Raw genomic sequence first — 16,173 nt, forward strand, 5'->3', positions numbered from 1 at the left:
CTTGGGTAGTAGGTGCCTTGGTTCTCATCTAAGTAACTTTTTATTATCCAGTAGGCTTGACCAGTTTCCTCATGTGGTAGTCTCAGGTCAATATTCCAAGAGGCAAAAGTAAAAGAAAGGTTTTTGCCACATTCTTTTGGTTAGAGCAAGTCATAAGCTCGGCCCAGATTCAAGGATGAGAAAACAGATTCATCCTTTTTAGGAGGAACACAAAGAATATGTCTCATATTTAATTTACCAGAATTTCAGGACATTTGGAAATTTTTCTTCTATTTTTATTTTGTGTTATTGATTAACAGCACAATTGCTTTGTAGTTAGTATTTCTTTTTTCATTATTTTATTTTTATTCCTTCTAGTAGTTTGGAAATTATTCTTTATTTTAATTTTTTCTTTTACTGGTGACCCTAGAAATTTTAACATTTATTAAAATTTTCAAAGTTAAACATTAATAATACTTTATCATCCTTGTAAGCAGTAAAATGACTTTAGAGCAGTGGCTCCTCTTAGTTTCCTCCTGATTTATATGCGTTTGGTGTGGTGTTGTTTTTCCTTTTTTTAAAGTACTAAAAGACATTATTATTGTTTTATGTAATTTTCATTTAGAGTTATATTTACTACTCTTTAGTCTTCATTCATTTTTGCAATCTGCATCTTCCAACTAGAATCATTCTCCCCGCCACCAGCAATATGATCTTTAGTACAAATCTACTGATAATGAACTTTATGCATTTTGTCAGATAATATCTTTGCTTTCTTTCGTGGAAGTGTTTTTCCCCTGAATATTTAATTCTTTATTTATTTTGGGAGAGAGAAAGACAGCACAAGTAGGGGAGGGGCAGAGAGGGAGAATCCCAAGCAGGCTCTGCATTGTCAGCGAAGAGCCTGATGTAGGGCTTGATCCCACAAACTGTGAGATCATGACCTGAGCCTACACCAAGAGTCAAATGCTTAACCGACTGAGCCACCCAGGTGCCCCTAGAATATTTAATTCTTGATTGGCAGTGATTGTCTTTCCACTGAAGATTTGATTCCACCATCTTCTGATTTCCATTATTAATATTGAGAAGTCAGCTATCAGTTTATAACTGTTGCCCCTTTGATGGTAATGGGTCTTTTTCTCCTCTAGCTCTAACTTTTAGGGATTTATCTTTATCTTTGACTTTTCCGGAGCTCAATATGATTTGGTTAGGTGTGGATGTTTTTATCTACCCTGCTTAGGATTCCCAGGGCCTTTTTGACTTTGTGGATTGGTTCATCTTCCATTTTGGAATATTCTCAGCCATATACCTTGTTCTCTTTCTTTATTCTTCCCGGACACCAACTAAGATAGTCTTGTTATAACCACAGTCTCTTACTTTTTTTTTTTTCTTTTAAAACACTTCATAAATTTGTGTTTCATCCTAGTGTGGGGACCATGCTGATCTTCCTTCTCAGTATTATTCCAATTTTAGTACATGTGCTGCTCATGTGAGCACTCTCTTGTTTTCCATTTTTTTTTTTGTTTACTTTTTATTACACTCTGGATAGTGAATTCTGATTTAGCCTCGAGATTATTAACTAGTCTCTTCAGCTGTGTGAAATCTGCTAAAACTATTAAATATTTAATTTCATTTGTTTCTGTGTTATTTTTTTAAATGTCATTTGGTTCTCTTCGGTTTGTGTTGCTTTTTATAATTTACTTGGTTTGGTAGATATCTTTGTTTTATTTTGTGTATTTCTTTTTTTTTTTTTTTTTTTTATTTATTTTTGAGACAGAGAGATAGAGCATGAGCAGGGGAGGGGCAGAGAGAGAGGGAGACACAGAACCTGAAGTAGGCTCCAGGCTCTGAGCTGTCAGCACAGAGCCCGACGCGGGGCTTGAACCACAAACTGTGAGATCATGACCTGAGCCGAAGTCGGACACTTAACCAACTGAGCCACCCAGGCGCCCCTTTGTGTATTTCTTTATATACAGTCTGGGGGAGGCTGGGTGGCTCAGTCGGTTAAGCAGCCAACTTCAGCTCAGGTCATGATCTCACAGTTCGTGGATTTGAGCCCCATGTCAGGCTCTGTGCTGACAGCTCAGAGTCTGGAGCCTGTTTCAGATTCTCTGTCTCCGTCTCTCTTTGCCCCTCTCCAGCTCTCACTGTGTCTCCGTCTCTCTCAAAAATAAAGTAAAAAACGTTAAAAAAATTTTTTAAAGACAGTCTGCATTGTCTTTTAGGATGTGTTTGGCAGTTCCAACGTCTGAAATCTTTTTGGGTCTCCTGTTTTCTTTAATTTCTTCTGGTTCCTGTTTATGGAGTCCGTTTGCTGTGTTCTTGGTTACTTTGATTATGGTCTGGACATTTTATTTCAAATTACTTACAGGGTTGTGCCTAGGTGGCTCAGTTGGTTAAACAATCCAGCTCTTGACTTTGGCTTAGGTTATGATCTCACAGTTTGTGGGTTCAAGCCCTGTGTTGGGCTCTGTGCTGACAGTTTGGAACCTGCTTGGGATTCTCTCTCTCTGCCTGTCCCCCTACTCATGTGCTCTGTCTCTCTCACTCTCTCAAAATAAATAAATAAATAAATAAATAAATAAATAAATAAATAAATAAATAAACTTAAAAAAAAACTAAAATTACTTGTAGGAATAGTTTTGAGGCTTATAGTAAACATACTTTTCTTTTAAGAGGAAAGTTTGCTTTTTACAGTACCTGGAGGCATTATCATTCAGGTGTCATTCAGGTTCAACTTAAACCAAATTCCTTAAGAGCACAGTCTAAGATTTTTTTTTTTTAATGTTTATTTATTATTGAGACACAGGGAGAGACAGAGCATGAGCAGGGGAGGGGCTGAGAGAGAGGGAGGCACAGAATCTGAAGCAGGTTCCAGGCTCTGGGCTGTCAGCACAAAGCCCCATGCGGGGCCTGAACTCAAACCGTGAGATCATTACCTGAGCCGAAGTCGGATGCTCAACCAACTGAGCCACCCAGGCGCCCCCAGTCTAAAATTTTTAGTACAGCATTTTAATAAACGCAAAACTGACATTTCAGAGTCCATATTTTTGTTTCCCAGAGGAGTCATATCATTATGTGTCCACATTATTGTCGTGTTAACAATGCCTTTCAAATCAATAACTCTACTCTTGAACTTCAAATGTAAAATTTTTAAAAATTGTCTTCTGGACAATTCCATATAGTTATCTTATGGGGACTTGAAATCGAACATGTTTACAGTGAGTCCACTTATTTCCCTAACTGCTTTTTCTTTTTTTTTTTTTTTTAATGTTTATTTACTTTTGACAGAGAGAGAGAGAAGGGGGGGGTGGAGACAGACTCTGGGGCATGAGCGTAGGAGGAGCAGAGAGAGGGAGATACAGAATCCAAAGCAGGTTCCAGGCTCTAAGCTGTCAACACACAGCCTGACGCAAGGCATGAACTCAGGAACTGAGAGATCATGACCTCAGCTGAAGTTGGATGCTTGACCGACTGAGCCACCCAGGCGCCCCTCTGTGAATGCTTTTTCTACCGTTATTTTTTTTTATGGCTAACAGAATCACTGTCCTCCAGTCACTCACGGTGTAATTGTTTGTGAAACCTGAGGAAAATGATCTTTGCCTTTCATGGCATCAGTTTGGAACTGATGGTTTCTACTATCTCCTCTATCTTTACACAGTTTTTAAAGTCTGTGTTCTTCTCCACTTTTTTCCATATTCATTCGAACCTTGAACAATGTAGGGATTAGGAGTACTGAACTCCCATGCATTTGACAATCTGTGTATAATTTTGGACTTCCCCCAAATTTAACTACTAATAGCCTATTATTAACTGACCAGAAGAAGCCTTACTGATAACATAAATATTGATGAACACATATTTAGTATATTATATGCATTATGTACTGTATTCTTATAGTGAAGTAAGCTAGAGAAAAGAAACTATTACTCAGAAAATCATAAGAGAAAAATGCATTTACAGTCTCATACTGTAAAAAATCTGTGTGTAAGTGGTCCCGCACCGTTCAAACCTGTATTGTTAAGGGTTGGCTGTAGTCCCAGCTCTGATCTATTCCCTCACTCTGTCATTTCTAGCAGTTTCCCTATCTTTCTTTCCATTCTGATAGCCACCGCCTATGTCCAGGTCTTCACCTTCGGGCCCTAATTAACCTCATTTGGGTGTATGCCATGTATGCGCACGCACACACACACACATGCACACACACACACACACACACAATTTGATGTGGCTATGGAAATGAATTGAAAGAGCTTAGAGATGATAAGGAAACTATTTAGAAAGTAGGTAGGAAGAGTATAGTACTTTATGTGAGAAATTTTGATGGCCTGAATTGAAGTCCTGGAAGTACAGATGAAATGAAGAGCATAAGAGAGCGATTGGATATGAAGAGTATGAGAAAGGGAGAATACTTAAGAATAATTCCCAAGTTTGTGGTTTGGGTGGTAGCTTAGATGAAGCTAAGGCTGAGTTAGGGCCCAGGTTCAGTATGAGAAGATGAAAGACTAGATTTGGGGTAGAAAAGTAAGTTTAGAAGTATTCATTAAATATTATTTAATTTTTAGAATTTTATTTTGGAATATACTAATAAATTGATTATTCCATCAACACTAATGAAGCAGTGATTTAAAACCAATTCATTGTTTACAAAAGAAAAATAATATAAAATAATCTTGGACATTAACTGGAATAAATAATTCTTTATACTCTTTTACCCCCTGCACTGGTAATGAATTGTAGCAATATTATTTCACCTATCACTTTAAATGAATGTTGATTCCATTTTTATTGACCTTAAAATTTTTGCCTGTATTTAAATGGTAAATTTGTAGAAGAACTGTAAGAAAAAAAAGTAGTATATGCTTAATTTCATGCTTATACATATTTAAGGAAGCACCAGTTTCATTTAAGGCCAATGGTGGGAATTTTTTTTCCTTCAAAAGAGGTTCATAGGGGCGCCTGGGTGGCGCAGTCGGTTAAGCGTCCGACTTCAGCCAGGTCACGATCTCGCGGTCCGTGAGTTCGAGCCCCGCATCAGGCTCTGGGCTGATGGCTCAGAGCCTGGAGCCTGTTTCCGATTCTGTGTCTCCCTCTCTCTCTGCTCCTCCCCCGTTCATGCTCTGTCTCTCTCTGTCCCAAAAATAAATAAACGTTGAAAAAAAAATTAAAAAACAAAAAAAAACAAAAAAAAACAAAAAACAAAAGAGGTTCATACATTATCCCAAGTCTGAGAAATACTGGCCTGGAAGAATGAACTAGGTGAGAAAAGCTTTAGGGACAAAATTACTGTTCTGGTTAAATAAATTCTGATTAAGGTTTTCAGAATTGTTTTCTTCCTTTTTTAGTTTGAAAGCTCTTATCTAAAAACTTCTTTGTTTTAATTCTTGACAATTTCTTTTTCCTAGTCTTTAGTTGTCTCTTCCCATCTTTAGGGAACTTCCTGCCTGTTAATTTTATATGTTTTGCCAGCAGTATTAAGGAACAATTAACTCCATCTCCCCCTCCCTCACCTCTCCAAAAATAAAGAACAAACAAAATGCACTATTCTCTTATGTTCTTAGGAAGGAATCTTTCCTAGGTATCTGTTAGTATTTTTTTTTTATGGCTTTATTGAAACATTATTGATAGACAGTAAACTGCTGATATTTAAAGTATACAACTTGATGAGTTTTGGCATGTAACACCTCTGAAATAATTATTGTAATCAAGGTAACGAACATTTCCATCATCCCAAAGTTCCTTGTGACCCTTTGTAGTCAGTCTCCTCCTTGCCCTTAGCTTGAAGCAACCACTAATCTGCCTTCTGTAACTACAGATTGGTTTTAGTTGCTCTAGAATTTCCTAAGTGGAATCATACGTTATATACTTTTTTGTCTAACTACTTTCTGTCAGCATATTGCTTTTGAGATTCATCCATGTTGTGTGTATCAATAGTTTATGTTTTAAATTGTTGAGTACATTTTATGGATATACCACTTGCTTGTTGATGGACATTTGGATTGTTTCCAGTTTTTGACCATTAAAAATAAAGCTGCTGTGAACATTTATGTAGAGTATATGTATGGATGTATGCTTTCATTTCTCTTGAGCAAATAGGAATGGCTAGGTTGTATGGTAGGTGTATGTTTAACATTTTTTTTTTGAGACAGAGCATGAGTGGGGGGGGGGGGCGGGGGCCAGAGAGAGAGGGAGACACAGAATCTGAAGCAGGCTCCAGGCTCTGGCTGTCAACACAGAGCCCAACGCGGGCCTCGAACTCACAGAACGTGAGATCATGACCTGAGCCAAAGTCGGACCCACAACCAGCTGAGCCACCCAGGCGCCCCTATTTAACTTTTTAAGAAACTGTTTTCTAAAGTGATTGTATCATTTTATATTCCCATCAACAGTATATAGGAAGATTCCAGTTGTTCCACATCCTTGATAATTCTTGGTATGATCAGTGTTTTTAATCTGAGCCATTCTAGTGGATGAGTGTAGTGGTGTCTCACTGTTATTTAATTTGCATTTCTCTAAAAACTAAGGGAGGGGCGCCTGGGTGGCGCAGTCGGTTAAGCGTCCGACTTCAGCCAGGTCACGATCTCGCGGTCCGTGGGTTCGAGCCCCGCGTCGGGCTCTGGGCTGATGGCTCAGAGCCTGGAGCCTGTTTCCGATTCTGTGTCTCCCTCTCTCTGCCCCTCCCCCATTCATCTGTGTCTCTCTCTGTCCCAAAAATAAACGTTGAAAAAAAAAATTAAAAAAAAAAAAAAACAAAAAACTAAGGGAACGTTTGAGCATTATTCATGTGTTTATTTTCCATCCATACATTTTCCTTGGCACAGTGTCTTTAATTCCTTTAAATCTTTAAAGGAATTGTCTTCTTATTTGACTTAAGATTATTATGTATTCTGAATATGCCTTTTTCTGGGATATATGTTTTGTTTTGTTTTGTTTTTAAGTTTATTTATTCTGAGAGAGAGCACATGAGGTGGGGAGGAGCAGAGAGAGAATCCCAAGCAGGCTCTGCACTAGTAGCCTGAGATCACCACATGAGCCGAAATCAAGAGTTGCATGGTTAACTGAGCCATCCAGGTGCTTCTGGAAATATGCTTTATAAATATTTTCTTTATCTTTTGAAGAACAAACATTTAAAATTTTGATGAAATCCAGGTTATTGATTTTTTTTTTTTTTTTCTGGTACAGCTTGTATTTTGTGTGTCCTATTTAAGAAGTCTTTGTTTTAACTCAGGGTTACTAAGGTTTTTTTCCTGTTTTCTTCTAGAAGTTTCATAGTTTTAGCTCTTACATTTAGGTCTGTGTTCCACTTCCAATTCTTTTTTGTATATGGTGTGCAATAAGTGGTAGGATTAATTTATTTTACATATGGCTGTCCATTTGATCTGGTACATTTGTTAAAAAGATTGTTCTTGGGGCACCTGGGTGGCTCAGTTGGTTAAGCGTCTGACTTTGGCTCAGGTCATGATCTGGTGGTTTGTGAGTTTGAGTCCTGTGTTGGGCTCTGTGCTGACAGTTCAGAACCTGGAGCCTTTGTCTCCCTCTTTGTCCCTCCCCTACTTGTGTTCTATCTCTCTTTCTTTTTCTCTCAAAAATAAATAAACATTAAAAAATTTACATAAAAAAAGATTATTCTTTCCCCATTCAATTATCTTAGCACCTTTGTCTTAAATCAATTGGCCATAGGTGGAGCTGGATGCTGCACTTGATCCCGCAACCCTGGGATCATGACCTGAGCCAAAATGAAGAGTCAGATGCCAAGGGTGCCTGGGTGGCTCAGTCATTTGAGCATCTGACTCTTGATTTTGGCTTAGGTTATGATCCCAGGGTCAAGGGATTGAGCCCCTGTGTCTGGCTCCACGCTGAGCATGGAGCCTGGTTAAGATTTTCTCTCTCTCTCTCTCTCTCTCTCTCTCTCTGCCCCTCTGCCACTTGCACTTACCCTCTGTCTCTAAAATTAAAAACAACAACAACAACAACACAACTTTTCTGATGAGATTGGTGGCAGTATTAACAAATATAATTTTTAAAATATTGCATAATAAAATATATTACATTTGGAAGGTCTGCTACGCAACTCAGTGAATCAGTATTTTCCAAAATTCAAATGCATATTACAAAATTTTGCATGGATAAAATATCCACTAAAAGTAATGTACTATAGACCAATGGATTTTATTGTATAGGGTACAAAGAGGTTCATTGATTTCATACTGCACTGTAACATTATAGTTATGAAAATTATGAAGTACTCCCATTTGACAACTATCTGTATCACAATAGAAAGAATGACTCTGATATGAGAACCCAGTTTTCTTCTACTAAGTCAGACATGAATAAGATTTTCCGAAATATAAGACAGTGCCACTTTCCTAACTAACTTTTTTGTTTGGGAAAATATAGCTATTTTTATAAAAAATTTATGTAACATTATCTTTAAATGAATTTTGTTGTACTCTGAAATGTAACAAGACAACTATTGACTAATGACTGTTGTAGTTATTACAGATACCTTGCCATTAGTGTAAAAATCAGGAATATATTTTGAACACGCTGACCTTTATTTTAATGCATTTAGCTGGTTAGTTGATCTTTTTGGTAGCCAAAGAATACACAAGAGTAGAAGACATGACTGTCGTAGAGCCTTTTTTAGTTTCATAAGATAAAAATCAAGAAAAGGTAAATACTGAATATTTGTTAGAATTGAATCTGCCTACTGGTAAGTAGATCATGTTTTGGAAGTAAATTAACTTCTCTCCAGGCTGTAGCGTGACATTTCAAGTGAAAACATGTAACTCAATAATTAGGATTCTGGCATACTAATTCTAATAAATTCTAATTTATCATAAAATTTATCATAAAATTCTAATTTATCCTGAATGATCTACATATATTTATGTAGCTAGTGTCTTCAATATTGAGAACTTTCATGGAAAACATTAATTCTTTTTTTAAAAGTTTATTTATTTATTTGGAGACTGAGAGTGCGAGTGGGGGAGGGGCAGAGAAAGGGGGAGAATCTCAAGCAGGCTCCATGCTGTCAGTGCCTGATGCCAGGCTAGAACTCACAAAACTGAGATCGTGACCTGATCGAAATCAAGAGTGGGATGCTCAACCGACTGAGCCACCCAGACACCCCTTAAAGAATTGTTTTAAAAAGTGGAATTTAGAAAGCCTGTAAAAGAGAGCTCATAATTAATTGCACCTGCCTGAACATACATATAAAGGCATTTTCTAAAACAGTTTTACAATCTCATAAAAAATTTAAAACAGAAAAGCAATCCTGTAATACAATTGAAAATAGAAAAAATAATAAACCCAAGCACTCTTAGAATAAGAGCATTTACTAAACTGTGGTTAAGTTTGGCTTGCTAGCCTTGTTCAGTGATCTGGTATCTTATAACTGAAAGTGTTCATTTTAGATTGTTGGAGCCCCACTAAGTGTTGAACATAGAGGATTGAACAATATATGCCCCCTGTAGACACGGAGGTATGCTACCCACATTCCCCTCAAATAAGGGCTTACGGTCCAGCTATAAGGAGTTGGATAACCAAGTGACCCCTTCTGCCTGCATCTTAGAGTCTGCCTTTGTTACAGAGTCACCTTCCCCAAGTGATTGACCTTTCTGGACCAGCATGCATTTGTAGACTGAACAAGGAAAAGGTAAAAAGACCTGGTCTTTTCAACCTTTCACAGAGCACTCTTATGGACAGTACTTGCTACAGGGTTTCCTGCCTGGTTGGTTGAAATTTTATTGGGCCTGCATCACAGTTTGAGTTTTGTCCAGACTTGCTTTCCTTGCTTTCCTTTCATAGGTATTGATCCCCAGTAAACATTTTGTACCCCAAACAGCACCTCATGTCTACTTTGGAGCGACCAACCTGCAGTAGCTCCTGATCTCATGGAACTGATTTATAGGGAGGAATTATCCATCAAATGAGATTTAAAATGTGATCAGTGTTGTACAGAATTATAGGGTTCTATGATAGTGTGTTACAAAAAGAACCTAAGCCTGATTATTATGTTGTTTAGGGAGGTAACCTAAATTAGTGGTCAGACCTAGATGTAATTACCAGATTAATTGCTTTTGAGTAGCATGAACCATGCCACTTATGTACCAAGTCAGTTTTCTATTTGTAATATGGAATGGCACATGGTCCTTCCTCCTTTAGGCCACTAACCTGGGATTGCTCACATGGCTGGGAGAAGATTCCTAGCAGCAAGAGAACCCAGTGCACAAATAGTTTGCAAGCCCTCGCTTGTGTTAATTTGCTAATATCCCATTGGTGGAAGCAGTTTGCATGGCCAAACCTTGATTCAAAGATGGAGAAATAGACTCTGCCTCTCCATGGGAAAATGAGTGTGTGTGTATTAAAAATTAATAATCCAATGCTTGATATAGTAGTAGTTAACATATTGAGCATTTTCTCTAAATAATAGTAAGGGGCAGCTGGAGTATTATATTTAATATGTTCTATCTTTGTGTGATATGAAAGAGAAGGAACTCACTTGGAGAATTTGGTATATTCTTCTGATGTCTTAAAATAATTTTTATGATGGGAACAGTTTGCAAATAAAGCTCATTCTCTTTTCTTTTTTCCTCTGCAGTAAGAAAAATGGAAAACCACCATTACAGAACAATGAGGTAAAATTTTAAATAACCTACTCTTTGGGATTTCATGTATTTCATTTATTTTGTTACATGAATTAGGATAAAATAATATATTAGAATTAGAAGGGAACTTATTATTCAATCCACTGTTTATTATAGGAATTCTTTTTGAAATAGGATTCCTTGATAGGTGACTTCCAGTATTTACTTGAATCTGTTCATATGATGAGGAGTAGTAACACCTAGGAGGCAGCCATTGCTGTATTAGTTCCAGCCCATAATGAGATTAATCTTCCCCTCTACCCTCTTAGTGATTGATTCTATTTTGTCTTCTGTAGCCATACAGGACAAGCCTGCTCTGTTTTCTCTAATAGACTTTCATATTGTTTGAAGATAGTTTATCTGTCTTCTACCTATCTGTCATGGTTTCCAATCTTTTTCAATTCCATATACATTCTTCTGGACCTACACTGATTAGTTTCTCTAGACATTATTCTTAGTCTAGAACACTTGACTAGCATGGAATATATCAGCACTATTACCGCTCTTAATATGAAAGCCATATTGCTGAAATTCAGCCTAGAATTACATTTATGTTTTTGCTCCTAACTGCTGTTTACATTGAATTGAGTTTTTGGTAGATTGTAACCTTCATTTATCCTTTAAAAAAAATTATTTTAATGTTTGTTTATTTTTGAGAGAGAGACAGAGTGCGAGCGGGGGAGGAGCAGAGAGAGAGAAGGAAACACAGTCTGAAACAGGTTTCAGGCTTTGAGCTGTCAGCACAGAGCCCAATGCAGGGCTCAAACTCATGAACTGCAAGATCATGACCTGAGCCCAAGTTGGACACTTAACTGATTGAGCCACCCAGGCGTCCTTCCTTCAGTTACTTTCTGTTGAACAACTCTGTTGGCAGATTCCCTACATCTGTATTCATCAGTTGAATTTCTTCTTTAATAAAAGCTTTATTGAGATGTAATTTATAGACTACAAGATTTATCCATTCAAGGATACAGTTCAGTATATTCGCAGAGTTGTGGGGACTAATTTTAGGAAATTGTCATCTCCCCAAAAAGAAATTCCATACCCATTAACAATCACTCCTCATTAACCTCTTCTTTTAGACCCCAGTAATCACTAATCTATTTTCTATTTCTGTGATTTGCCTATTTCAGAAATTTTATGTAAAAAGAATCATAATATGTGGTATGTTATGACTGCTTCTTTTATTTAGCATGACATTTTCAAGGTTCATTTGTGTTGTTGCATGTATCAGTATATCATTCCTTTTTATTGCCAAATAATATTCTGTTGCATAGATTTACCACATTTTATTTATCCATTTATCAGTTGAGGGAAATTTAGGTTGTTTTCATTTTTAGGTTATAAGGAATAATGCTGCTATGAACATTCATGTGCAAATTTTTGTGTGAACCTGTGTTTTCATTTCTTTTGAGTAAATACCTAGGAGTGGAATTGCTGGATCATATGGTAACTTAGTTGATTTATTTTAAATAAATATTTATTTCTATACATGGCAGCTTATTGGATATGTGCTATTAGTCTATAGTATGTCTGTACTGTTAGTGTAATTTTGAATGTAATTCTGACGTCCAATAAGTCCGGTAGAAGGCATTCTCCATAATTAAAATTTTAGTTACTTATTTATTTATTTTAATATTTATTTATTTTTGAGAGAGAGAGAGAGAGAGAGACAGAGCATGAGCGGGGGAGGGGCAGAGAGAGAGGGAGACACAGAATCTGAAGCAGGCTCTAGGCGCTGAGCTGTCAGCAAAGAGCCTGACGTGGGACTCAAACTCACAAACTGTGAGATCATGACCTGAGCCGAAGTCAGATACTTCACTGACTGAGCCACCCAGGCGCCCTAAAATTTTTTTTTCATGCTTGTTTATTTTTGAGAGAGATACAGAGAGCTCAAGTGGGGGAGGGGCAGAGAGACAGGGAGACACAGAATCCAAAGCAGGCCCCAGGCTCTGAGCTGTCAGCACAGAGCCTGATGTGGGGCTCAAACCCATGACCCATGAGATCATGACCTGGACCACCCAGGTGCCCCATTTTCAGTAATTTAAATTGGCCTTCTCATTGTTCTTCAGAATTGCTGATATTATTGACTATGTAATTAGGACCAAGGAGGTTACTCCAGCATCTCTTAATCTTTATTTGTTTGCTTGTTTTCGGTTATGGTTTATTTGGCTATGACCATATCCAACTATAGCAAAATCAGGTTCATATTTCTTTATTAAGGGCCACAGTAATTTTCTAAGAACATCAATTCTTGATAAGTTTATTGATTCATTTATAAAGTCGATCTCCCAACAAATATTGATTGATCCCTTCATATATGCCTAGTTATTGGTCTTGTCTCTGGGTGTACAGCAGATATGAATATAAGTCCTTACCCTTGTGGAGCTTACATTATACATGTCAGTTAATATACTAGTAAAATGTTCTTAACAAAGAAGAAAATGGGAAGAGTTAGACATGACTTATTCCTAGTAAACTCATGCTCGCTTCTAGTAATTAGTGTCTCTTAATGTACCCAGATCTTCCATATAATATCTATTCTCTGAATATTCCAGAAATTGGTGTCAAAATTGCTGTTCTTTGGTTTCTGTGATCTTTTTCTCTGACTGTGAAGAATGGGACAAGGTTTGTTTATCTCAATGTCTGGCATATTTCTATCTTCATAATCTCATATCTAAATTATATCTGAGTAATCAAACCTTAATTATCTTAGTTATATCTACCATCTGCATCGTATCATATCAAGTTCTAGGACATCATTAAAACTTGTCAGTACAGCTAAATTCATTCACTGATTCTTTAATTTCTATTTTTGTATAACTTTTTTAGCATATACTTATTTGCTCATTGTATAGTGTGAGCAAGATAACTTTATGTTAGATTAAATAGTTGACAAAGGGATATAATACAGTATGCACACTTATACCACATTTGTAAAATTTATAGGAAGTGAGCACGTATACACATACATACATATATGCTGAAATGAAATCTGGTGGGATATTTGCCTGGTAGTTGATGTCTCTAAATGATAGGTATAGGCTCCTTATTTTTGCTCTTCAGACTTTTTAATTTTTCTGTAGTTAATGTGTTACTTAGGAGGGAAAGCAGTTAAAAAGGGAATGTTTTTTTGCATTGAAATTTTTTTATAATGTTTGGTGGGATGGTACAATTTTCACAAGACATGAGATTTAAGAAGAAGATTTAATAGAGTTACACAGTAGTATAAACACATAGTTGAGTTGATTTAAAAATACTTCTTTAATTTTGATGGCAGTATACATGACATAAAACTCAAAATATATAAAGGAAAACACAGTACTGTGTTTATGGGGAACCATAAATTCAAATGGGGAATTTAGCATTCCCATGCATGTTTTATACTGATGGGGTGTTTGTATGTATGTGTATCTTCATAAATGTTAGTGTAAGTAGAACTATTTTGCATATTAAAAATTCTATAAATTGAATCATGGATGTATCATTCTACTTTTTTTCAGCTTAATGTTTTTTAGTTTCAGTGTTAATGTCTGTGTTGATAGCTGAAGATCTAGTTAATGTAACTGCTCTGTAGTATTTTGTTGTATAAATAGGAGCTGCTTCCTTTTTTACAGGTGTGTAGAATTTTCATTGCATAAATTTTCTATAATTTATATACTATATCATTATTGATGCATATTTAGGTTTTGATTTTATGATAATATACGGTGTGCAGATGTTTTTCATTTATGTGTTTAAGCATATGTGCAGGAACACCAATAGGATAAGTTCCTAAAAGTAAATATGCTGAGTTATTTTACATTTTACAGCCCGTGTACATTTTACATTTTGTTAGTTGCTATTATAGGTATTACATGATAGTCGTATCAATTTGCACTTTCCCAACAATACACCGGAATGCTTACACTCTTGTCAGCGCCATATGACCTTTATTTTATTTGCTGTTTCAAACATCTGTTTTAGTTCATTCTAGTTCATCTCACCTTTCTAAGTTGATTGGCACATCAGTTGGAACTTCTTTTTGCCCTTTGACCTAGTTGCCTCCTGAGTGTTAGGTACATTATTTTCTGGTTGCATTTTTCTTTCATTATTTAAATGGTCTTTATCTAATGGTTTGCTTTTTCTATAATTTTAAGTTTTAAATTTGTAACATCAAAGTGTTTTTTTGTATTTTTAAAGAAATAGTGGGAAGTTCCAGGTGGGGAAAGTCAATTGTGAAATTGAAGTGAATTCATAGGATGGGCTAGTAGTGTTTATGAAATGTACTGTCTCTGTAGATGCTCTCCTTTAGATTGGTTTCAGGTATGAGTTTTATTACGTGTCAAGACTGGTAGAGCATTTTGGTACGTCTTCAGCCTTTCTGAGCCAGCCTTCTAGTCCAGGGGTTTCTTTGCAAAACATGCGGTGATGACTTTAGGAATTATATATGCAGTTCCTTCATGGCTTGAAATGAAATGCAAATCAAGTCAGGCTTTCAGAAAGCTTATGGGTTAGGAGTGGTGACAATAGGAGCAGTAATAAAAGAGGAGGAAGAATTACATACCAAGTAGCTGTTAAGATTTTAAAGTGCTTCAATGTGACTTTCTTATAACTTTTCTAAAACTGTCCTCATTGTTTTCCCTAGATCGTTTTTTGAAAGCAACTAGAAATAGGTAATCTTCTGTTTAAGTCAGAAGATGGCCATTTAATTTATTACTACTCTGTTTATTCAAGGTATTGACTACATGTGCAGTGAGGTGTGGTAGGGAGGCAGTGACAGTATAAGTTTTAACTTTTTTTTTTTTAAAGGCAGTTGATATCTATTGCCTTGTCTTTATTTTTTTCTTCCTATATTTTGTCAGTTGGGGGAAGTAAAAGGGGAGATTTCAGTTGAAGTTGTAGGGTTTAGCTTGAGAAGAATAAGCTAGCTAAAGTAAATAGACTGGGGGCGCCTGAGTGGCTCAGTTGGTTAAGCATCCCACTTTGGCTCAGGTCATGATCTCACGGTTCATGAATTTGAGTCCCACGTTGGGCTTGCTGCTGTCCGTGCAGAGCCTGCTTCAGATTCTTTCTCAGTCTCCCGCCCCTAACCCATTCCCACTCGCTCTCTCTCAAAAATAAATAAAAACATTAAAAAATATATTAAAAAAAACAAATAGACTGTAAGTAGCACGTTTGGTCTATTTTACTTACTGGTGTATCCACATCATTCAGAACAGTGCCTGGGACTGAGTGAGTATTTATTGAATGAATGCATGCATGTGTGAATGAAGTAGACTGGGCCTCTAATTCAGTAGAACGAGTTTTGCAACCTTCATAAGGTTTGAAAGACCTAAGCTCCGTTCTAGCAGTAACATGGTGGGCTGATTGTTACCCATCTTAGTCTTCCTGATGTAACTGTACAAATACAGCCCCTTCAGACTTCCTTTCTTGGTTTACAGTTCTGTAATGCAGTCAGTGCCTGTTAAGATTATATAAATATAAGGCACTTAGCACAGTGTCTGACATACAGATGGAAGATTATTATTATTCTAATTCAGTATACAAACTATTCATTTCAGGT

At 36.6% G+C, this 16,173-nt stretch overlaps 1 protein-coding gene and 1 non-coding gene across 16 annotated transcripts in view; one reads left to right on the forward strand and one right to left on the reverse strand.

Annotated features, from left to right (window-relative positions):
* Window positions 1-16,173, forward strand: part of ABCD3 (ATP binding cassette subfamily D member 3) — a 165,468-nt gene that overhangs the window by 104,718 nt on the left and 44,577 nt on the right. For 10 of the 15 annotated variants that reach the window (XM_086717610.1, XM_086717615.1, XM_086717609.1 and 7 more), the window contains one exon: window positions 10,583-10,619. In XM_086717610.1, the coding sequence (XP_086573736.1) occupies window positions 10,583-10,619 (37 nt within the window). Of the gene's footprint in view, window positions 1-9,571; window positions 9,638-10,582; window positions 10,620-16,173 lie in introns of all 15 variants that reach the window. The other 5 variants (XM_086717616.1, XM_086717614.1, XM_086717618.1 and 2 more) reach the window with 1 other exon arrangement.
* LOC112849096 (U6 spliceosomal RNA) lies at window positions 1,366-1,476 on the reverse strand. The gene has a single exon (XR_003222538.1). It is a non-coding gene; the product is annotated as a U6 spliceosomal RNA (small nuclear RNA).

This window comes from Puma concolor, chromosome C1 (assembly GCF_028749965.1).
Source record: "Puma concolor isolate L17-30 chromosome C1, mPumCon1.1.hap2, whole genome shotgun sequence".
Lineage (NCBI taxonomy): Eukaryota > Metazoa > Chordata > Mammalia > Carnivora > Felidae > Puma > Puma concolor.